The sequence below is a fragment of the Sorex fumeus genome, unplaced genomic scaffold (genome assembly GCF_029834395.1).
Source record: "Sorex fumeus unplaced genomic scaffold, SorFum_2.1 ptg000017l, whole genome shotgun sequence".
Taxonomy (NCBI): domain Eukaryota; kingdom Metazoa; phylum Chordata; class Mammalia; order Eulipotyphla; family Soricidae; genus Sorex; species Sorex fumeus.
In genome coordinates, this window is record NW_026606074.1 from 756,736 (window position 1) to 778,855 (window position 22,120).

Here is a 22,120-nt window from a genome sequence, read left to right on the forward strand (position 1 = left end):
AATTAAAGATGAGAGTTCCCAGCCAGCAAGACCGTGACTGGGACAGGAGCGCCCCCACCTGGCCACCTTCACCCTGCTCTTCTCCAGAGGGCAGTGATGTGTCTGCCTTGGGGTGGGGCAGGTGCAGGGAGGTGGGGGCCCGGTGTCAGATGCCAGACACCCGTGTCTGCAGCCCTACAGCGAATGGACAGCTATCCCTCCTATTCCCTGCTGTCTGTGTCTGATGCTGTCACCCAGCATCTCTGGAATAATCTAAGCATTTTGTATGTCCCCACAAAAAGGCCCTGCAGGAAGAAGGGCCCAGAGGACAGAACCAGCAGAATCAATCAAGACAGCACACAAGGCCAGTGTGCAGGAGAGTGCGGTGTGGGGCAGAGAAGTCTGCTTATTCAATCAGGTGCAGAGCGTGGGTGCAGTGAGGGACGGTGCTCACCTGGACGGGCAGATGGTGCAAAGGTCCTGGAGCAGGAGCCGTGCAGATCTAGGGAGCTGAGAGGGCCTTATGGCCTAGAATCAGAGGGAGACAAAGTGACCACCTCCAAGACACTGGCCACACTGCACGCTGAGGCTGCTGTGTGCAGACCCCATCAGACAGACACAAAGGAGTGGACCTGAGGCATCTCGTCTCAGATCCCCCGCCTTTCTCAGGTCATTTCTTCTAAGACGTCCTCCTGGACACGTTCCCCGGATACCTTCTGTTCACTATGTCGAACCTGGTGCTCAGGACACAGGTAACTTGAAAGAGGATGGAACTGGACTCCAGTACTCAGCTAGACTCTGCTATGGGTCAGCTGATGGTGAGGTTCTGAGCTGGGGTCTTGGAACCTGACAGCAAAGACTGCAGTCCTATAGCTGGCTCGCCCTGCCCCCTTCTGGTCAGAGCACCCCATTCCAGAGTGTCCTGTTCTGGAAGAGTGAAAGGGAAGTCCTGGCTCCTTAATTGGCCTTGTCTAGTTACTGTGCCATTTCCCCAGGCACTTCCTTGAAGGGCTCCTTCCAGGAGTGGGGATGCTTTCTCTGTTGTGCTATCCCAGCTTCCCAGCACCAGCCTGTTCTGAAGGCACCTCTGGTTCTGTTTGTTTGGGGGCCACGCCCAGTGATGCTCAGGGGTTACTCCTGGCTCTGCACTCAGGAATTACTCCCGAGGGACCTGATGGTGAGACTCTGGTTGTCTGTTTTGAGGCAAGTACCCTGCTGGCTACGATTTCTCCAGCCCTAAGGAACCCTCTTTTTTTTAGACTGGGGGATGGGGAGAAATCAGGAAGACCGAGACAGCAGGAAGGCAAATTCCTGTCTGCAGGAAAAGACACACAGGAATCTATCCTAGTATTTATTTTATTTTGGGCCACACTCCACGATGCTCAGGGATTACTCCTGGCTCTGCACTCAAGAATCACTCAAGCATCGCCAGGTTGTGTGCCCAAAACATGTTGTACCCCCGCCCCCCAAGTCCCACGAGCAGGAATACGTCAGAAGTTATTCCAGAATACTGCTGGGTATGCCCCCAGACAAACCAACAGAATGCTTCTAGGGGGATAACGTCCAACTGCAGATTTCCAGCTGTGAGGGTGGGGAGCCAGAGCCCTCTCAAGGCGCTGTGCTCCTCCTCCGTGAGTTACAGCCTCCTAAGGGCACTCTGTATGAATGTTCCCGGCAGGGCCAGGGTGCAAAACCGCCCCACGGCAAGGAGCTGGAGGTCGAGTCTGGACTGGGGGGCAAAGGCCAGAGGGGCAGAGCCCAGGCCCTGGGCGACAGCAGCGTCTCGAGAGGTCAGCGGTGCTGGTGCGCGCTTGCAGGCTTCCACCCCAGGACGGAGGCCTGCCTGGGCGAAGCAGCTGGATCCTGTCCCTGCCAGGCAGGGCTGGACCTGCTGGCCTCCGTCCACCGCGCGGAGGGTGGGCGTACAGAAAGGGACTTAGCGGGAGACCCACGCACGAGGCGGCGGCGGCGGCGGTCACTGCCTCGCCTCGCGCCTGCACGGCCCGCAGGGGGCCGCTGACCGCCCCGGACCGGCAGAGCCTCGAGTCCGCAGGCTCCCGGCGCGCCCGGCTCGCACGCGGCGCCGCACAGCGCTGGGGGGTGGGGGGTGGGGGGAAATCCGGCGCAGCCGCAGCCCCGCGAGCCGCCGGGGGCTCCGCTCGGCGCAGGCGCACGGGCGCGTCTGCCCCCGCGGCGGGCCCCGCCCCGCCCCCTGGGTCCCGCGCGTGCGCAGGGCGGCGAGTGGGCGGGCCCGGCCCGCCCCGTTTCCCGGCGTCCCCCGCGGCGGCAGGCACTGACGTGGCCGCCGTCAGAGCCGCCATCTTGTGGGAGCGAAACCAACGCCTGGCTCGGAGCAGCAGCAGCGCCGCGGCCGCCGGGGTGAGGCGAGGCGGGGGCGGGCGGGCAGCGCCCGGGCGGCCGAGGGGCCGAGGGCACGCGAGAGCCGAGGCCGCGGGCCGCGGGGCCGGGGGCGGACGGCGCGAGGCGGGCCCGCAGCGGGAGCGGCCGGGCGCCGCGGGGAGGCCGCGGGCGAGGCGCCGCGGGGGCCCCGCCGCGCCGGGCCGGGCGGGCCGGGCGGGGGTCGCGGGGGCGGCCGGCCGCGGGGGCAGGCCCGGTGTGCCCGCGGGCCCGGCGGGGGCGGCGGGGCCGGGGCCCGGCCGGGGGGCGCCCGGAAGTCCGGCCCGGAAAGCGGGGTCCCGGCGGCCGGCTTCCTGCTCCGCCTCCCCCGCGGCCCGCGGCGCTCGGGGCCGGGACCCGGGGCCCCGCGCGGGACGCGCTCAAGGTCACGCGGCGGCCCGGGTTCGAGCCTGGCTCCCGCGGGGCCCGGCGGGCGCGGGGCAGGGTGGGGCCGGGCCGGGGCCGCGGCGGGCGGGCGGGCGGGCGGGGGTCGGGCTGGGCCGGGGCCGGGCGGGGCCGCGCCCCCCTGCCCCGGCCCGGCCGCTCCCCCCCGGTGACCTTTAACCCGCGCGCTGGGGCTCGGGCCGCCGCTCGCCGGGCCCGGGACCGGGAAGTGCCCGGGGGCCGCGGGCGGGGCGGCACTTCCTTCCCTTTCCTGGCCCCGCCGTGGCGCCGGGCACGGGTCGCCCGGGATTGCACCCCGGGGCCGCGCGAGGGGCCGGGGGTCCCCGGGGTGCCGGGCGGGCCCCGACCGAGCTCTGCCGCGGGCCTGGCGGGCGTCAGCCTCCGGGGGCCCGCGGACCTGGGGACCCGGTCCCTGGGCCCCGGGAGCGTGCGGCTTCCGCGCGCGCCCCTCGGATTTGCTGCTGGAGGAGGATTCCGAGCCCGTGTTGGAGGACCCTAGTGACCCAGCGCACGCTCTGCCTCCGTCCGGTGGAAGGAAAGTTGGGGGGAAGCAGAAACAGCCCCTCTCTGTTCTCGGTAGATCCTTTTTTTTTGCTTTCGAATCATGTGGGTCAGTTCGTCGTTTCTCCTGTTGCACAATTCTAAAGGACGTTCAGACCTGCTCAGTCGCCTCCCAGAAGGCCTGACGCCCGATAAAGTGGAGTTTCGTTTTTCTGTTTCCTCTCGGTGAAGTCCGGTGTGAACCATTACCCGGCGCAGTGTTCTGCGGAGCCAGCTGTCGGCAGAGACTGACGAGGTTCGTGGTAATGGCGCGTGGCTGGCGAGCTGGATGATCCCGTAGAAGTCCTTGTTTAGGGCTGGAGAGAGCACGGCGGGGAGGCGTTTGCCTTGCACGCAGCAGAGCCGGTCCGGTTCCCAGCATCCCGCCTGTCCCCCGAGCACCGCCAGGAGTGACTCCTGAGTGCAGAGCCGGGTGTGACGCCAAAAGCAAAGAGTCCATACTTAGCATATTAGCTGGGTTTCCGAGAATTGAGTCGGTTCTCTTCAGGCTCCTTGAAACGAGTTGCTTTGGGCAGTGGATTCCAAGGGCTCCTGATGGTTTACTGATCTGGGTCAGTAAACGATCGCAGTCCAGCCGCCCTGGGCTAGCCATCCATCCGCTCTCCACGTGGTGTGGTGCCTCCGGACCTTCCAGCTCTTGCTCCCCCGCCCCCGCCCCCTCGGCCGAGCCGGTGTCGAACCCGGAGAGGCGTTCTGGGTCACACAGAGCAGGTCCCCTGCTCTCTTGTAATATTTATAAACTCCAAAGCGATGTTTGACAGAGTGTGGATAGCTCCCCCGCCCTGGGGCTTGAGGTTGGGCAGGGTGGCTAAAATGGTCCTGGCTGTACGGCACTTGGCAAGTACTGCACTGTTGAATATCAACTCCTGTTCCGAAATTGAGAAAATGAAAGGAAGGTGTAGAGATGGCTGGGAAACATGAAATGCCCCTTCTGGTTGGATCTTACATTAGATAACCACCAGAGAGAGCTCTGGACTTGCCTTGTGCAGGGCCCACCCCTTTGAATCTGGCCCTGCTTGTGGTTCCCGAGCTCCACCTGGTGTGGCCCGAAACAGAGTAAGAGGATGTGCTTTAGCTGCTGTTCTTTTGCGGAGGGTACTAGTAAAGATGTTCTCATCTTTATCTGAAGTGGTCTTTTTTTTTCTCTTCTTCTTTTTGGGTCACACCTGGCGAAGCACAGGGGTTACTCCTGGCTCTGCACTTAGGAGAATCCCTGGCAGTGCTCAGGGGACCCTATGGGATGCTGGGAATCGAACCTGGCTCGGCCGTGTGCAAGGCAAACGCCCTCCCCTCTGTGCTATCTCTCCAGCCCTGAAGTGGTCTTTAGAAACAATTCTGGCTTCTTTGGATTGGGTTTAACCTTTCTTAGTCCAGAGAAAAGGCTGATGTGAGAATGTGTGAGTAGATGAGAATATGGTTGATTCCAGAGTGTGAGTGAGAGTGAGTTGGAGGGAGAGAGTCATTCTGGGTCACACATAGCAGGTTCTTTATTCGAATTTTTGTAATATTTATAAACTCTAAAGCACTGCTTTACAAAGTATGTATAGCTTCCCCTCTCCCCTCCGCACTTTGGGGGTTGAGGTTGGGGAGGATGCCCAAAATGAATCCCAGGATGGGAGCCTTTGGGGTATAATTGAGGGGTACTTCCTGTTTGTTTTCCTTCCGGTTTTGGGCCACAGTCATTAGTGCTCAGGTGCTACTCTTGGTGATGCTCAGGAGACCATATGTGGTGTGGAGGAATGACCTCTAGGTCAGCCTCAAGTGAGAATGCCTACCTGCTGTCCTATGTCTCCAGCCCTAGTCACTTTATTAAATTAAGATAAAATTTAAGGGCTGTTGGTGTTTAGTAATGGTTTAGGTTCTGTGTTCACATGCATTGACATCCATGATTTTGGTGTAGAGTTAGCATCACCAGCACCCATGCCCTTGAGTCACCCGAGTGACTTTTTTTTGGAGGGGGCCACACCTGGCTCTGAGCTCAGGGATCAATCCTGGTGGGCTCTGTGGACCATATAGGGTGTCAGGGATTGAACCCATGGCAAAGCAAACTCCTTAGCCATTATATTCTCCCTGGCCCTTGAGTGACTTTTTATTTTTATTTATTTTCTAAGTGTAAAGGGGTGGTAGGTCAGGAAGCTTGGCCAGATTGCAACTGATATAATTGTATAGCTGTATCGCTATTGTAGGTGATAGTTCAGCTTTCTCACATGACAGAGATAAATTGGATTAGCTGGAAATGTGGCAGAGCCTAATAAAAAACTCTTATTTGGGGTGGGGGGGCATCTGGTTGTGATCAGGGCTTACTCCTAACTGCTTTCAGAGATTGATTACTCCTGGTGGGGTCTTGGGGGAGTAGACTGGATGCTGGGATCATACCTGGGTCAGCTGCATACATTGGCTCCAGTGACCAAGATTCCTTATTCATAACTTTATATACCTAGGAGAGATTATTTCAAATCCTACTCAGCGGACCCCCTCCCCCCCACACACACACCACCACCTTGCACTGGTAGGAACAAAGACTGATGCAGGTACCTTAACCCCAATCATGCTATAACACACCTGTGTTTCCTTATTTTTGTGTATAGTGCCAGTGAGTACAGGGCAGGGCAGTCTCTGCAAAATGAAAGGAAAAAGTGGAACTTCTGATCAAATGCTGACTAAAAGAAGGCCAGAAACAAAGCATTAAAAAGGATTTTTTTTTTTTTTTTGCTTTTTGGGTCACACCTGGCGATGCACAGGGGTTACTCTTGACTTTGTACTCAGGAGTCACTCCCGGCAGTGCTCAGGGGACCATATGGGATGCTGGGAATCAAACCTGGGTCGGCCACGTGCAAGGCAAACACTCTACCTGCTGTGCTATGACTCCAGTCCCCCAAAAGACTGATTTTTAAATATAGCAAGGGTGGACTGGAGAGATAATACAGTGGGTAGGGTGCTTGCCTTGCATGCAGCTGACCTGGGTTCAATTTTCCAGCACTCCACATAGTTCCTAGAGCAAACCCTGAGCACAATTTGGTGTGGCCCAAACTCCCTTTACCCTCAGGCAATAGAGCAGTTGGGAGTAGTTGTTTGTCAAGGAGAAAATACCTGAAGTTTCTTTGATAAGTGCCTCTGATCATAGTTAGGATTTTTATGCATAGATTCAGAAGTTGTTTTTTTGGGGGGCGTGGAGGAGTTGGGTTGCTCAGGGCTGGCTGCTGGACCTCCCTGTGGAGCTCAAGGACCATATGAGAGGTGTGTGTGTTGGGGGGGGTCCAACCTGGGTCTGCCACATGTAAAGCAACACTGCGCTGTAAATTGGCTGGCCCCCACATAGTTTCAGAAATTAGAAGTGTCTGTATATTATGGAAACATTTAAGTTTTTAAATCCTAAAGGAGTGCTGGCAAGCCAGGATTCGTTTTCTGAAGAACTGTTTTGTGAAAAGCACTTTAAGATGTGTTGTGTTGATTTATTTTTACAAATGCCATATTTGGGAAGCTAAAAAGTATTCTCAGTGGTTCTATGTCTCTGAGATATTGAAAACTTTCAGATGAGGGTTTTTTTTTTTTTTTTAATTTTTGGGCCATACCTACTCATGGCTCAGTGCTTGAGTGGGGGATCCACTCTCGGTGGGGTTTTGGGAATTGAATTTGGGTCTCCTTTGTGCAAAGGATGTTCTCTAAATTAGCCCATTGAACTGTCTCTCGAGTCTAACGTGAAGTTTTCGAAGCCTCATATCAGTTTGACTTACGTTCAAATGGTCAAGAAATGCAGTGTCATGGGTCAGGGAATGTTGATCAGCCATAGAGGATGTATGTACCTTCCAGGCATGACCCCTTGCACGATGTGGTGGGGAAATCTCAAAATCAGCCTCTTGTCTAATTTGTGGAGAGCAGGAATGAAGGGAAAGTTTAGATGTGGCGGCTGCTGCTTCCCCTCCTCCCTTCTCCCTTCTTCCTCCTCCTCTTCCTTCTCCCCCTTCCCCCTCCCCACCTCCTCTTCCTCCTCTTCTGCCTGCTCTTGTGTCAGTGATAGAACCAGGGCTTCAAATGCAGTGCTACTGAACTGCACCTGGCTCTATGCTTCCATTTTGCCATCATTTTTATCCCAGGATTCAGAACAAAAGTCTTTTTTTTAATTGCTGTTAATGTTTTCCTGTATTGTCTGTAGGCAAATACGGTTCCTAATGAACTCACATTCATTTATTTATGTTTAAGAGATCATGTGTCTAACGTAGATTTAGGTGTTAAAGCTTTGCTTAAAATAGTCTTTAACCTCACGGTGATTCATTAAAAAAATAATTAGTTTTTAGCATTTTTCATCTATAAAAGTGATGTGAAGTCTTTGGTTTTGTTTTTGAGTCATATCCGTCAGTTCTCAGGGTTGACTCCTGGTTTTGCACTCAGGGATCACTCCGGCAGTCTTGGGGGCCATATGGGTGCTGGGGATCAAACCCGGGTTAACTGCATGCAAGGCTAGCACGTTCCCCACTGTACTGTCCCTTTGGCCCTTTGTTGTAAAATTTTAACAAGTGCTTGGAAGATCGTGAGGAGGCATTTTTGAAGGCACCTTGAGAACTTGAGACAGGTTAAGGAGCAGGTTTTTGGACACGCCTTCCTGTGGTATGGAAGCTGGGGTGCTGCTTCCTAGCCCTTAAGTAAATAGCGTTTCTGTGCCCGTCGCTTCCTCTGGACTATGGAGGAATGTTCATTCTAGCTGCACCATACTGTGTATGCTTTTTTTGTGTGTTTTTGTTTGTTTTTTTTGGGTCACACCCGGAGATGCACAAGGGTTCCTCCTGGCTCTGCACTCAGGAATTGCCCCTGGCGGTGCTCGGGGGACCATATGGGATGCTGCCTGCAAGGCAAACGCCCTACCTGCTGTGCTATAGCTCCAGTCCCACTGTGTATGCTTTTAAACCACCATGAAATTATTGATGTTTTTCCTGACAAAGTAATTTTTAGGAAAATCACATCTGTATGTGATTAATCCTTTTACTTTTTTTGTTTTGGGGCCACACCTGGTGATACAGTGATACTGGGTGATCACTGGTGATACTGGGATCTGTGCTTAGGGATCTCTCCTGGCAAGGCCCAGGGATCATGCCGGGTGCTGGGGATTGAACCTGGGTTATCTTTGTGCAAGGCAAAATGCTCTACCTCCGTACTGTGTCTGCTCCCTGCCCACCAGCCTCCCACCCCCTCACTTTTTAATCTGAGAGCCTGCGTGTTCTTTGACTTTTCTCGTCTCCCTGATAGTGAATCCCTTGGGTACTCAAAGAAGTTTCCAGCGAAGATGAGTGAGATGGGGAGGAATGTGAGTCAGGTGGGGGCAGAGGCGACCCTGGGGCATAGTGTGAGGGCTGGTGGAGATGATGCAGCTATGGCAGTGAGCAGAAGGCTGGCTTTGTGCTGGCAGGCAGGCCGGCCAACTGTGCTTAAGGAAAGGGAGTGGGTTCTGAGCATAGTGAATCAGCCTTTACAGAGTGGGTGTGGGAGGTGTGTCAGGAAGTTCTTCTGTCATTCTCACAGATGTCTAAAGGAGTGAGGGGCCTGTGGGTCTGGAGGGAACAGGAAGCGTCTCTGACACTGGTGTGCACGTGTTGGGCGTGAGGGACCTGGCAGGGTGGGTGCGGAGAGGAGGGAATCCCGTTTGTGTAAGGTGACTTGGGGGGGGGGGCGTGGTTTTAATAATTGTTCTGGACTTTCCTGGAAAACATCTACTTGTAAATCAAGGGTGATTGTATTTTGTTCTTTTCAGAACTTTACCATTAGCAGTTCTCTGTTTCCAAGAAAGAAGGAAAGAAAACACTCGCTTTGCAGACACCACAGTGTTCGAGGTGCTGGCTCATACCCATGTGGTAGATGTGCCCAGTATTGAAGCACGCCTCTTATACTTCACTGTCCCTCATTTCCCAGTGTGTTAACAGTTACTTGTGTGACATAATGGCTTTTTGTTTTTGCTGGACTGGTATGGATATTGGTTGAGGTTGTGTTTTTTGCCTGCTTCCTTTCAGGACCCTTGAGGTTGCACTATAAAACTCTAGGATATCAGGGAGCATCAGTTCAGACCTTTGTGAGGCCACTGACTTGATGAACCTGGAGCTTCTGGGAACTCTGAAAATAAACTTTCTTCAGTCAACTAGCAGTTCCCATACTTGTCTTTGCAGAGTTCCTGCTGGGGTGGAAGCTATAGCAGATGTCAGAGGGAAAATGAGGTTGCCAGGATTAAGTTACAGGTCATTAGTTACCAACCCCCAGGAAGAGATGGCAAGGCTTGGTGCTAAAGATAAAATTTGGAGACAGGAGATAGGTAGTACAGTAGTTAAGGCATGGGGCATGTGGGCCGGAGCAGTAGTTACAGTGGGTAGGGTTTACCTTGCATGTGGCCAACCTGGGTTCGGTGCTGGAGCACCCCACATGGTTCCCTGAGCACCACTAGGAGTGATTCCTGAGGCCAGAGCCAGAAGTAGCCCTTGAGCATTGCTGGGTGTGACCCAAAAAGCTAAAAAAAAAATCAATAAGTAAAAAAAAAAGGCATGAGGCACGTGCCTGCTTCGTTCACTTTCTGGTGTCAAGTGATTTTCCCACTTTGCCACAGCAATTCCATGTGTATCCCTGGATGTCCCCAAGTACTGTTGTGGTGCCAGGATAATCCTTAGCACCATAGGGTGAAGCTGCCCACATCTTTGGACCCTTGCATTGAACTGCTGACCTGGTTGGTCAAGCATCGCCAGTAGGGACCCTGGGCCACCTGAATATTCCTTAGTAGCCTCTCCTCCCCCACCCCCAAGTGGGGAATATTTGGGAGGGAAAGAGGAAGTTTTTGGTGTTCCATGGTTTTGCTCTTGATAAATTGGAGAAAGCCGGTCTACCTTTGAGGGTTTGAGTTCAGTGAAAATTAATGGAGAGGAATCTAAAGGTGAGAAGTATCTGACTGAAATTAGAAACCTGGGAATTCTCTCTCATATTGGGGGCCATACTCCCCTGAGAGTGAGTGGCTGGAGAGGGTTTGTGTTAGTGTGTGTAAGATATTCTCATGCCCCAGATCTGGTTGGGCAATTTTCCACCAGAGGGCAATACCAGGTTGTTGTTCCCCCCTCCTCTTTTTTTTTTTTTTTTTAAAGCAATGAAGGCCCTGAGGAGACAGGTTTGCCTAAGGTCTGAAGCCTGACCAGAGGCAGGAAGCAATCCATTGAGAAGTTACTGTGTTTATTTATTTATTTATTTATTTATTTGCTTTTTGGGTCACACCCGGCGATGCACAGGGGTTATTCCTGCCTCTGCACTCAGGAATTAACTCCTGGCACTGCTGGGGGGACCATATGGGATGCTGGGAATAGAACCCGGGTCGCCGGGTCGCCGTGTGCAAGGCAAACGCCCTACCCGCTGTGCTATCACTCCAGCTCCTGCTGTGTCTCTTTAGTCCGGAGATTAGATCCCCAAGAAAATAGTAACCTCTCCTGGCAAGTACCTGCTGAGCATGAGGCGCGTCTCCAATCACTCCCCTACACACACACACACACACACACACACACACACACACACACACACATATGCGCGCGCGTTTTTCTGAGTACTAATCCCAATGTTCTTTTTCTTCAGAGATCAAGTCTCCCTAAGAGAAAGTGGTGGGGCTGCAATATTTCCTAATTTTATTTACAAAACAAAGTTCTCCACAGACAGAAAGTCTGGTTCTGGAGATTGGCTTAATCACTCACTCTGTAAGTTTACTTTGCCTTGCTACTGAGAAAGCACCAGGTTTCCTTCCTGCCTGCCCTTATGGTGTAAGAAGGAACAACGGGCTCACCTTACTGCTGCATTCCCTCATTTCTTTGAGTGGTGTGAAAGTAGTCTTTCAGACTCTGGTCCCTTTAGAGCCCTTTCCTGGTTCTTTGTAGAAAGACCTTTCTTTCCTTTTTTTTTTTTTTTTTTTTTGCTTTTTGGGGTCATACTCAGTGATGCTTAGGGGTTACTTCTGGCTCTGAACCCAGAAGTTACTCCTGGAGGTGCTTGGGGGGACCATATGAGACATATGGGATGCCATGGATTGAACCGGGGCCAGCCGCATGCAAGGCAAGTGCCCTACCTGCTGTACTACTGCTCTGTCCCAAAGCGTTTCTTTGATAGCTCTGTAGGCAGCCTCTTTGAGAAGGCATCAGAACAGGAAAACCTGGTAATGACATAACAAATTGTGATGATCACAGAGTTAGAGTGACGAAGACAATTGTTATTGATTTTTGTTTTGGGTCCTGTACTCTGGTGCTCACGGACTACTTGCTCAGTGCTCAGGGTTCACTCCTTTGATCAGGGATTAAACCTGGGTCCTCCTCCTTGCAGAGCCTGTGCTTCAGCCTGTTGAACTCTCTCTGTCCATGACAACAAGTGTGTAATTTATTTTTGGACAAAATCAAGCCCCAAATCACTTTCCTTGTGTATTCTGACTATGAGAGCCTATACAGGATTGTTTGAAACAGAGGGAGATTGTTATATTTCACTGCATTATCGCTGCACTCCCCTTGCATGCGGCCAACCCGGGTTCAACTCCCAGCATCCCATATTGACACATTGACACAAAATTTTGTCAAAATTAAGTCTGAGGATCACTAAAGTTGTGATTAAGTTTATATTATATTAAAGTTTATCCTTTTTTCCCTTTTAATCATTAAGTTTTCGAAAGAAGCGTCTGGGTGCCAGAGATAGCACAGTGGGTAGGGTGCTTGCCTTGCATGTGGCTGACCTCCAGCGTCCCTTATGATCCCCTGAGCACTGCCTGGTATGGGCTCTCTGCCTTCCCCCCTGCCCTCCCAAAAAAGGGGAAAAGATCAGTGGCGAGTGTGGGTTTGGTTAGATTGCTTGACAGCATGCCTGCCCTCACTGAGGTTGATTCAGGCTAAGGCTTCGGCAGCCATCGTGTGCAGACGTGTATGAAAGCCACAGGCCCCACTGTAACTGTGGATCAGCGATCAGCCTTTGATCTTTGCTTCACCTGAAGGCTTCTATGAATTCGGGTACCGTTGCTGTCAGATGGAGTGTGGTGACGTGGAGGTCCGTCCACTCTGCAACTCACTGCTCCACCCATATTTCATCATCTATCAGTTGGACCCAGTATTTGCTGAGCCTCTGTCCAGGACTGATCTTATTGCACAACTACACCTTAAAGCAGTTGTATCGAGGGCTACAGTGCAGCAGAATAGAGCGGACTGTTTCCCGTGGAAGGGCGCGTCTGAGCTTGGCTTCCAAGAGGTAGTGGAGCAAAGGGCTTGGTGGGCACCTCTTGGAGAACGGAGGTGGAGTGGAAATTGGGACTGACTGGGTTCATCATGACTCGCTGAGAAGAACCAGGTTTCTTGAGCTCCAGGCCTGTCCCAGACTGCCAGTGCTCTGCTTGCCACTGAAGTCTGAAGTACAGTACTAATCGATTTACAAAGGGCCACTTCTTGGTAACCCAGGCCGTGAGTGGTTGGCAGTAGGTTGCTTGAGGATGTCTGGGTGGTTTTGAGTGTGGAGTTGCTTGTGGTTTCTCTTGTGGTTCCTGCTTCTCATTTTATAATCACATTTTACTTTGGTTTCTGTCATTTCCGTTAACTTGTTACATATTTTAATAATGTGGGATGATGGAAATTTAATGGGTTTTGTCTCTGATATATTTTTTTTCTTTCTAGTACAAGTCATTTAAGCTTCCTTTGGATCAGATAGAGGGTATCTGTACCTTTTTTGCTAGAGTGGGGGGTCCTCATTTATGGTCAGGGAATCCGGACCTTCCCTGAAGTGAGTGAGTGAGTGGTAGGGAGGCGCCCATTCCCCTCCAGAACAAAGGGAGAATACAGAAAGAGACCATCATTGATTAAGTTCTTCGACTCTGTTGTAGTTTGCAATTAAAGCTGATTCCACAGGTGCCTCATGGTTGGTGTGTACATTTTCTGTTTAACAATAGTGACTTCAGCGTTCATGTTACTATAGACCAAAGGCCAGATTCTTGAATTGAGTTATAAAGTGAAAAAGAACGATCTACATTGAATTTCACTGATTGTTCCTCCTAAGGGCTGGAGCGATAGCACAGCGGTAGGGCGTTTGCCTTGCACGCAGCCAACATGGCCGACCCGAATTCGCTTCCTCCACCCCTCTCGGAGAGCCCGGCAAGCTACCGAGAGTATCTCGCCCGCACGGCAGAGCCTGGCAAGCTTCCCATGAAGTATTTGGTATGCCAAACACAGTAACAAGTCTCACAGTGTTACTGGGCCCGCTTGAGCAAATCGATGAACAACGGGAGGATCGTTCCTCCTAAGATTCAGGCATTAAATGTAATGTCCGGTATAGGACAGAAGTTAAGGCGCTTGTCTTACACACAGCCAAGCCTGGTTCTATCCCAGGTACCACATACGGTCCCCTGAGCAACACCAGAAATGAACCCTAAGCACTGCCAGCTGTGGCTCTCCCAAACCCCAAAACAAACATGTAGTGTAAAGTGCTCTCAGAGAGCAGTGGCTATGGGAGACGTGCGTAAAGTGACCATGTGTTAGACCATGTGTTAGACCATGTGCCCTTCTTTCAATCAGGTGTTGCCTGGGGGTTTCTGGAGCTCATCCTTTCTGCAGTTTGTAGATATGACTAGTGTTTTAAGTCCAACCCCGTGTTTGATTGGTTTTGGTAAAAATTTCTGGAACCTGACTCAAGAGTTAGTATACACCCTCATGGTGTTTCAGTAATAAAAATCTAAAAAAAAAAAAGGAGTTAGTATACACCAATTTGCATACAGGAGGTCCCCTGCCAGATATGGCCCTAAAATGAAATTTCTAGAAGTTCTGTTGTGAAAAATAAAATCTCATTGGGACTCGTCTTCGATGCAGACCAGAATGCAGACCGTTCTAGAATGTTGACTAGTTCTTTTTGGTTCCTTCCATCAAAAATCTACTACTGCTGCCTCCTGCTCCCCAGTTTAAGTTTGCGAATTGGGTTGGAGAAATGGATGACAGACTTCCCACTCACAAGATAAAGAGGCCCTGATCTGTACAGAAGTTATTATCATTACTTAATGGAACAGCCGTAATTTATTATATATAGTCTGTAATTGAAAGCTGCTTTCTTGAAAGTTGTCAACAACAGGGAAACTTAGATAGCAGGTAGGGCGTTTGCATGTGGCCAAACCAGATTTGATCTCTGGCGTCTCATATGGTCCCCTGAGCATTGCCATGTGTGCTTCCCCCCACCCCACCCCCCACTTACATATACATAATACACAGCTGGAGTGCTGTGATGGTGCAAAAACTGTTGTTTGGCTGTGTTACAATATGACCTGTGAAGGTTTCCCCTTCAAACTTAATCCACAGTGATGGATCCTAAAACATTTTTCTTTCCAAAGACCCCCTTGGTTAAATTGTGCTCTTAACCTGAGAGAAAAGAAGTTGTTCCTCAGTGACTGAGATCTTGCAGAGCTTTGTGTCTCTGAGAGAGAGACTGGTGCTTTGCTTGTATCTTATAGGCTGTTGGGGTGTTAGAAATAGTATATGACATCTTGACTGAGAAACTTACAGGGGGGAAAGGAAGCATGGGACAGCTCTTATGAAAGAGTCAGTTGTTTTCACTGCTTCTAAAATTTGGACTCATTAAGATGACCCTGAGCGGGGGCCGGAGTGAAAGTCCAGTGGGTGGGTGTTTGCCTTGCACATGGCTGACCAGGGTTTGATCCCCGACATGCCATATGGTCCCCCGAGCACTGCCAGGAGTGATTCGTGAGGACAGAGCCAGGGAGTAACCCCTGATCATCGCTGGGTGTGACCCAAAAAGCTGGACCTGAGAAACAGGTTTTTACTGGTGGGCAGTGATTCTAGCAGAGGAAAGGTGAAGCAACACCTGGGTTGGGCAATCCTGCAAGTCAGATCCTGTGCTGAGGCCAGAGTACCACTGAGGTGGCAACTGCTGGACCTTTGTGCTCTGATAGCTATTGGGTTAGAGCCCATTACTCAGCAGGAAGTGCTTCTCTGAGCTTGGGTTGGGAGCTGCCAGGGTCCCTGGAGATAGATAAGGTGAGCATAGGTAACTGAGGTAGGAGTGGCAAGATGCTATGTGGTGACTTCCTAAACTCAAACTCGTTGTCTGTATAAACGTAGTATTCAACCACTAAATGTTGTCCCCTTTAAAGGGCTTTAGGACTTCATTCCATGGGGGAGGCCTGGAGCAATGTTGGTAGTTATGGCTCAGCTGTCGGAGGCAGAAGCAACATGGAGGGGGGAGAGGGAGGTGGAGTTGGGCTTTGTAGGCAATGGTCAAGGTAGCCTACGGGGTGGAGCTGGGACTACTCAGGAGGCAGACTCCTGCCCATGCTTTACATTCTTGCACCCAGAAACGCCCTGCCTACTGACTGTAGACACACATTAAGTGTTTCGTCCCTTCCTTTTTTTTGTTCCCAGTTTGTTTCCTGTTTTTATTTATTTATTCATTCTGCTTTTTGGGTCACACCTGGCGATGCACAGGGGTTCCTCCTGGCTCTGCACTCAGGAATTACTCTGGCGGTGCTCAGGGGACCATATGGGATGCTGGGAATCGAACCCGGGTCTGCCGTGTGCAAGGCAGACGCCCTACCCGCTGTGCTATCTCTCCAGTCCCTCCTGTTTTTATTTTTGCAGAACTGGAATTGACCTGTCCCTCCGGCATCCAAAGCATGAGTTTTATAGTTCCCTTGATCCCCTCTTCCTTTTCTATTCCTAAAACAAGTAGAGTGTCTTTGGTAGTGTTTCCCAGAACAGCGGCTTCCCTCTGCATCTAAAGACTTCTATATCCTGTCAGGTTTAAGGTGTTATGTGGACCATGAGAATTGACCTTTGCCATGACCAGGTCATTTCACCTCAGCTTCTTGGCACCCAGCAGTAACTGACTCCTAGCTTTCTGAAGCGAACTTCAACATGACCTTTTGTTAGCTGTCTTTGGAGTTTTTCTGTGCACCTGTTAGTACTTTTCCTGAGTCCCCCTAGAATCACCAAGCCTCGCATTTTAACTGGGGTAGGTAACACCCTGGCCCCTTTCTGGAACTTTGTGCTCTCAGCTCCAATGTCCACCTGGCGCTCACCCGCACCCTGAACAGCTTTGCGAGGCCAGTCTTTGGCCCAGCTTACTGGGTACTAAGGCTGGGTGTAGAACTCAAGAAGCCAAGAGAAATTGTCTCCTTAGCTGGACACTTTGTGCTTAGGAGACCCTATGCAATGTGGGAGATCAAGTCTGGCCTACATGAAAAGCCTGCACTCCAACTCGGTGATCTATTGCTCTGGCTCTAACCTGAACACTTCATTGTTTTGGGGCCACACCGTGTGATACTCAGGGGTTACTCCTTGCTCTGCAGTCAGAAATTACTCCTGGAGGTGTTTGGGGAGGGAACCATATGGGATGCTGGGGATTGAACTCAGGTCTGCTGGCTGTACGATTGCTCCGGTCCCTGTGGAACCAGAATTTCATCAGATGAAGTGATCTCATTTGTCCATCTGTGGGTCAGTGATCTCCATCCTCCTTCTTACTCTACAACTGAGCTATCTGGACTCACTGTAGCTACTTCTGGGCTACCGTTTTCCCTAACAGCGTAGAACCAGACTGAGGGCTCTTATCTCTGCAGGTTTTTTTCTGGCCAGTGTTGCTCCCACCAATCTACGAGTATGGGGAATATCTTTGCCAACCTCTTCAAAGGCCTTTTTGGCAAGAAAGAAATGCGCATTCTCATGGTGGGCCTGGATGCTGCAGGGAAGACTACCATCCTGTATAAGCTGAAGCTGGGTGAAATTGTGACCACCATTCCTACTATAGGTGAGGAGGCTGGGCCTTAGGGGGACTGGGGCCAGCTCTGTGGGGCACTTATGCCGCCATTATGCTCTTCCAGGCTTCAATGTGGAAACTGTGGAGTACAAGAACATCAGCTTCACCGTGTGGGACGTGGGTGGCCAGGACAAGATCCGGCCTCTGTGGCGCCACTACTTCCAGAACACACAAGGTAAGTGTGATTTTTTTTTTGGCCTCCGATTCACCTTTTCCAAACAAATGGTGGGTGGAGAGTTGGGGATATGTACTCATCCCATGCATTGATGTCCGCTGCTTTGCAGGTCTGATCTTTGTGGTTGACAGTAACGACAGAGAGCGTGTGAACGAGGCCCGTGAAGAGCTCATGAGAATGTTGGCTGAAGATGAGCTCAGGGATGCAGTCCTGCTCGTGTTTGCTAACAAGCAGGTATGCGTCACCTCCACATCTTGTCAGCCGCCGGGGGTATCTGATGTGTGCTGGTAGGACTGCATATTGGGCAAAGGATAGTGAAGAGGCTAGGTGTGAGGCTGGCTTTTTCAGAGTGCAAGGGGGGCGGGGTGGGGGTGGGGAGGAGTGGAGGCGGCGGCCCACGGGTAGTTTGCGGGGGAGGGGGCATGCGACACGTTGCTAACCATGGTTGCTCTGTCGCCCTTGCCAACAGGACCTCCCCAATGCCATGAATGCGGCTGAGATCACGGACAAGCTGGGCCTGCACTCCCTGCGCCACAGGAACTGGTACATTCAGGCCACCTGTGCCACCAGTGGGGACGGGCTCTATGAGGGACTGGACTGGCTGTCCAATCAGCTCCGGAACCAGAAGTGAGCCAGCACTCCTCTCTCTCCCTTCACCCCCTCTCCGCCCTCGCTTTTCTCTCATGTGGCAAACGTGCGCCCTGTGGTGTGAGTGCCAGAAGCTGTCTCCATGGTTGGTCACAGTGTGCTTCACCATGCTGTAAATGTGCAGACGCAGCCTGCAACCGGGTTTTTATTTAATGTAAATAGTTTTTGTTCCCAATGAGGCAGTTTCTGGTACTCCTATGCAATATTACTCAGCTTTTTTTATTGTAAAAAGAGAATCAACACACTGTTAGTACTGAGAAGGGATTTTAGGCACGTGTGGCCTCCAGGAGTTGCTGTGTCTGACAGGCTCGGCGCACCTCCTCTGGGCTTCAAATCTGTGTTAAGATCCATTTTGAGGTTGGTTTTTAACCCAAACTCAGTGCATTTTTTAAAAATAAAATTAAAATACAAGATAAGGAGAACACTTGAACACAGAAAGGAGAAATGTGCCTAGTGTAGATTCTGCAGTAAAGGCCTGACTGAGTGTGGTCCTGTTTCCTGTCGGGAACGTGAGACGATCCATTCTGCATGGTCACAATAGGGTCCCTGTGATTTGCTGTCGGGTCATCCCGTGTCCATAGCGTTTGTGCTTGTATTCGTGCTTAAATGGCCATCCAGGAGATGGGCTGGGGGGCTGCGGCCAGCTGCTCTTGGACCTCTCGCAGGGACCCGGGCCTTCCTTTGGGTCAGCGTGGCTGGAAAGCCCTGTCATCCCCATGCTCACTCTGGGCTGGCTGGGTCTCACCAGCAGGAGTGTGGGCAAGCGGGCAGGGCTGGTCACCCTGGAGCCACACCCCTTGGAGCACCCGCTACACGTGCTTTCCCTCCCTCAGCCTGCAAGGGTCAGATTTGCCATCAAAAACAACGACCTCTACTTTTTTCTTTTGTATTTTGATAAACACTGAAGAAGCTGGAGCTGTTAAACTTTATTTTGGGGAAACCTCAGAAATGGTTCATTTGGTGTCGTGGAACCTCTTACTGCTTTCAATACACAATTAGTAATCAACTGTTTTGTATACTTGTTTTCAGTTTTCATTTCGACAAACAAGCACTGTAATTATAGCTATTAGAATAAAATCTCTTAACTATATCACAGGCTCTAGTGCTTGGCTGCCACCTACCAACCTACAGGCTGCCTGAGTGTGGGATACTCCAGAAGGCTGCCTGCACTCATCCTCCTGCCCACACCCAGTGATGGGGAGGACTCTGGCTGGACACACTGGGTAAATTGGTCTGACTTGTGTGCAGTGGCGAGTAACGTCAGGCCCTTCTCGTCAGGGCCATAAGAAGGGAGGGTGTTACCGTATTGGCCAGGCTTACTTTGGTCACTGCTTCTGGAATCCTGATCTGCATGCTAGATGGGTGATGGGGAAAGGCTCCTTCCCCTGGTAGTCAAGACCAGGGCATTGGACGCCTGCAAGTGTGGGCTGGCCATCTCGACTGGCACCCTGTTCGGTGACTCTGATCCAGTAGGTGGGTGTGGCTGTAGGCAGATTCAAGGTTTCCTTCCCTTTGGACCCCTGCCCTGGTACCCTGGTCAAAGCCAGCCACACCCCACTTGGGAACTCAGAAAACGTCTACCAGCAGGCTGAAAACCAGTGCTGTAGCTCGGAAGATCAAGTCACCTTCAGAGTTTACCCTTAAAGCGAGAAAAGAAGGCATTTCATCAAAAATGAATTCATCCTGGGTTTCATCTGTAGTACTCAAGCTATCAAGTCATAGTAAGCTTGAGTACTTGACTGACACTTGTGAGAGCCCGAGTTCCATCCTCACATAAAGAAAAATCCTTCTGTGGACAAGGTTGCAGGCTCCTTGGTAGGAGACAGAAGACCAGGCAGGTGGCGGCCATTGCAGGGACACGTCTGGGGGTAGTGGGTGGGAGGAGGTACCTTGGATGGAGGCAGTATAAGTGATTCCAGGTTGGTTTAGCTCTTCTCTCCCAGTCTGACTTCCTGAGTGAGGCTCTTGAAGCCATCACGACGTCGACCCTTACTAGTATAGTTCCTCTTTGTAGCCCTTTAATACTAGGACACTTTATCCACTGAAAATAAACTATTGTGTTTATTAAAGTAAAAAGAATCACTTTAAAAGACTGAAAAATAGCAGCTGTGCTCGGCTACAGCTAGGCTGGGGGTTGGCGCTAAAGCTGACAGCAGGGATTGGAAAGCATGACCAGACCTCCAGGGGGGCGGGACTTGGGTGCTTTGCTTGTTCACAGGGAGGGAGGTGCTTCCACAGAGTTTGTCCAGCGGGGCCCCTGGCTTTACTCCAGGTTCAGGTATCAGTAGGTAGGGCTGGGCCCACCGGGCCTCAGTCACTGTCATGCCGTCTCCTCCTCTTGTGGCTGGGGGAAGAATCTGAGTCCTCTTGGCAGTGCCCAGTCCTGGAGAAATAAGGGGACCCTGGTGTGAGGAAGGGCAAGCTAGTCCATCGCTGTGCATGACCTCAGAGAGTAGAGCTGCACCCACCGGGCAAGGGATGGGGACACTGGGGAAGCTGCCTCTCTCCGGTGCTCCTTTTCTTTCTTCTTTTCTTTTTTGTGCTTCTTCTTTTTCTTCTTTTTCTTCTCCTTCCTGCTCTTCCTTTGGCTGTCTGGGCTGGAAGGCGTTCCAGAAAGCGCAGAGCAGAGTTTTGGGGAGGGGCAGAGGCAGTAGCCACCAACTACCGACCACCACAGGGTCTTTCCTTAAGCGTTCGATGCAGCTCGAAAGAGCCAGCGTATGGCCAGTGGCTGCTGCCCGTCCGCGCAGACAGGCCTGCCGGGTCCCAGTCCCGAGCTGGGAGCGCCTCCACGCCCCCAGAGATGGGGTCCTCCTTACCCCGGGTCCACCTTCTCCTCCAGACGCGTCTTCTTCCGGGCCGGGGAGGTCCCTGCTCGGCCGCTCTCGACGCGGTGGTGCTGCCGAGGGAAGCCCCGGTTTTCGCCCCTGCAGACAGACGGCCCCTGCCGACCCTCACGGCGGAGGAACCCCGAGCCCCAGCCCGGGCGGGGCGTCCCGAGGCCTGGGGGCGGTTACCGTGAACACAGACAGCCCGAGCTTGGCGGCCTCCTTGTCTTCGCGGGACAGCGCGACGCGGCCGGCGGAGCCGCTGCGGGGCGGGGCGGGGCGGGGCGGGGCGGGGCGGGCGAGCCCTTACTTAGCGCGTCCCGGCACCACGCGGGCCCCGCCCCGCCCCGGCCCGGCCGCCAGCCCCGCCCCGTACCTGGAGCTGCCCAGGCCCAGGAGCCGGTCGACCCCCTTGTCGGCGTCACCTTCCCGCTTGCAGACCTCCACGAAGTCCTGCGGGGGGGCGGCAGGCCTGGGGCTCGCGCGGCGGCGGCCCCCCGCCCCCCCCCGCGCCCGCCCGCGCCCCCCGCCCCGCCGAGCCTCGGGGGCGCCCGCCCTCACCTCCTTGCTCAGGCCCGTGGGCTGCTTCCTCACGTTCTTGTAGCCGCTGCAGGGGCCGCGCGCGGGCGTCAGTCGGGGTCGGCGCGGGGCGGGGCGCGGGGGGCCGCCCCGCCCCGCAGCCCCGCACGCCCCCCGCCCCCGCCCCGGCCCCGCCCCGGCACTCACAGCGCCGCCATGAGCGCCTCCTGCTCCGCCTGCTTCACGGCCGCCAGCTCCTGCTCGCGGCTCAGCCCCGCGCCGGCCGCCCGGCCCTTGGCGTACCACGTGAGGTCGCGGCCCTTCTGCCAGCGGCCCACCGGCGCCATCAGCGAGTTGCCTGCGGGCGGGAGGCCGTGACCCGCGGCCCGCGGCCCGCCCCCCCCCAGCCCGGCCGGCCCCTCGCCCACCTAGGTAGTTCTCCCGCTGCTTGTCCGTCTTCACGTCCTCCCAGCTGAACTGGTCCTGCCCGCCGCGCACGCCGCCCCGGCTGGAGCCGAACATCTTGGCCGAGACCCCCGCGTCCGCGCCCGGTCGCGCGGCGTGACGTCACGGCCGCGCGCCGCGCCCGCTCCCCGCGCCTGCGCCATGCCCGCTCCCCGCCCCGCCCCCCGCGCCTGCGCCGTGCTCGCCTCCGCCTTCTGCGCTGTCATTGCGCGCGCGTCCCCGGGGCCGGCTTCTCGGAGGGCGGGAAGGACGCGGCTGCGCCCCAGCCCGGTGAGCGAGGCCCGCGGCGCCGCAGGAAACCCGCGAAGAGCGGGGCCAGCGCGAAGCCTGTGTCCCGTCCGCATACCGATGCCCCGGGGTC

General features: G+C 53.6%; 2 protein-coding genes across 2 annotated transcripts; one reads left to right on the plus strand and one right to left on the minus strand.

Moving 5' to 3' along the window:
- The first annotated feature begins 2,314 nt into the window (after positions 1–2,314).
- Positions 2,315–18,953, plus strand: ARF1 (ADP ribosylation factor 1). Its single transcript, XM_056112308.1, has 5 exons — positions 2,315–2,358; positions 16,928–17,115; positions 17,189–17,299; positions 17,409–17,533; positions 17,769–18,953. The coding sequence occupies exons 2-5, from the start codon at positions 16,968–16,970 to the stop codon at positions 17,928–17,930; spliced, it is 546 nt and encodes a 181-aa protein (XP_055968283.1). The 5' UTR covers positions 2,315–2,358; positions 16,928–16,967; the 3' UTR covers positions 17,931–18,953.
- Positions 18,954–19,989: 1,036 nt separating this feature from the next.
- Positions 19,990–21,881, minus strand: CUNH1orf35 (chromosome unknown C1orf35 homolog). Its single transcript, XM_056112307.1, has 8 exons — positions 21,723–21,881; positions 21,502–21,652; positions 21,337–21,382; positions 21,152–21,228; positions 20,965–21,037; positions 20,767–20,846; positions 20,416–20,544; positions 19,990–20,330 (listed from the first exon to the last, which is right to left on the minus strand). The coding sequence occupies exons 1-8, from the start codon at positions 21,814–21,816 to the stop codon at positions 20,258–20,260; spliced, it is 723 nt and encodes a 240-aa protein (XP_055968282.1). The 5' UTR covers positions 21,817–21,881; the 3' UTR covers positions 19,990–20,257.
- Positions 21,882–22,120: the final 239 nt, after the last annotated feature.

Coding starts and splice junctions, on each gene's coding strand:
- CUNH1orf35 (XM_056112307.1), bottom strand. CDS start 21,816: ATGTTCGGCTCCAGCCGGGGCGGCGTGCGCGGCGGGCAGGACCAGTTC. Junction 21,653..21,722: donor GCAGCGGGAGAACTACCTAG/GTGGGCGAGGGG, acceptor TCCCGCCCGCAG/GCAACTCGCTGATGGCGCCG. Junction 20,847..20,964: donor TCGGGCTGTCTGTGTTCACG/GTAACCGCCCCC, acceptor TTCCCTCGGCAG/CACCACCGCGTCGAGAGCGG.
- ARF1 (XM_056112308.1), top strand. CDS start 16,968: ATGGGGAATATCTTTGCCAACCTCTTCAAAGGCCTTTTTGGCAAGAAA. Junction 17,116..17,188: donor GACCACCATTCCTACTATAG/GTGAGGAGGCTG, acceptor ATGCTCTTCCAG/GCTTCAATGTGGAAACTGTG. Junction 17,534..17,768: donor TCGTGTTTGCTAACAAGCAG/GTATGCGTCACC, acceptor CCTTGCCAACAG/GACCTCCCCAATGCCATGAA.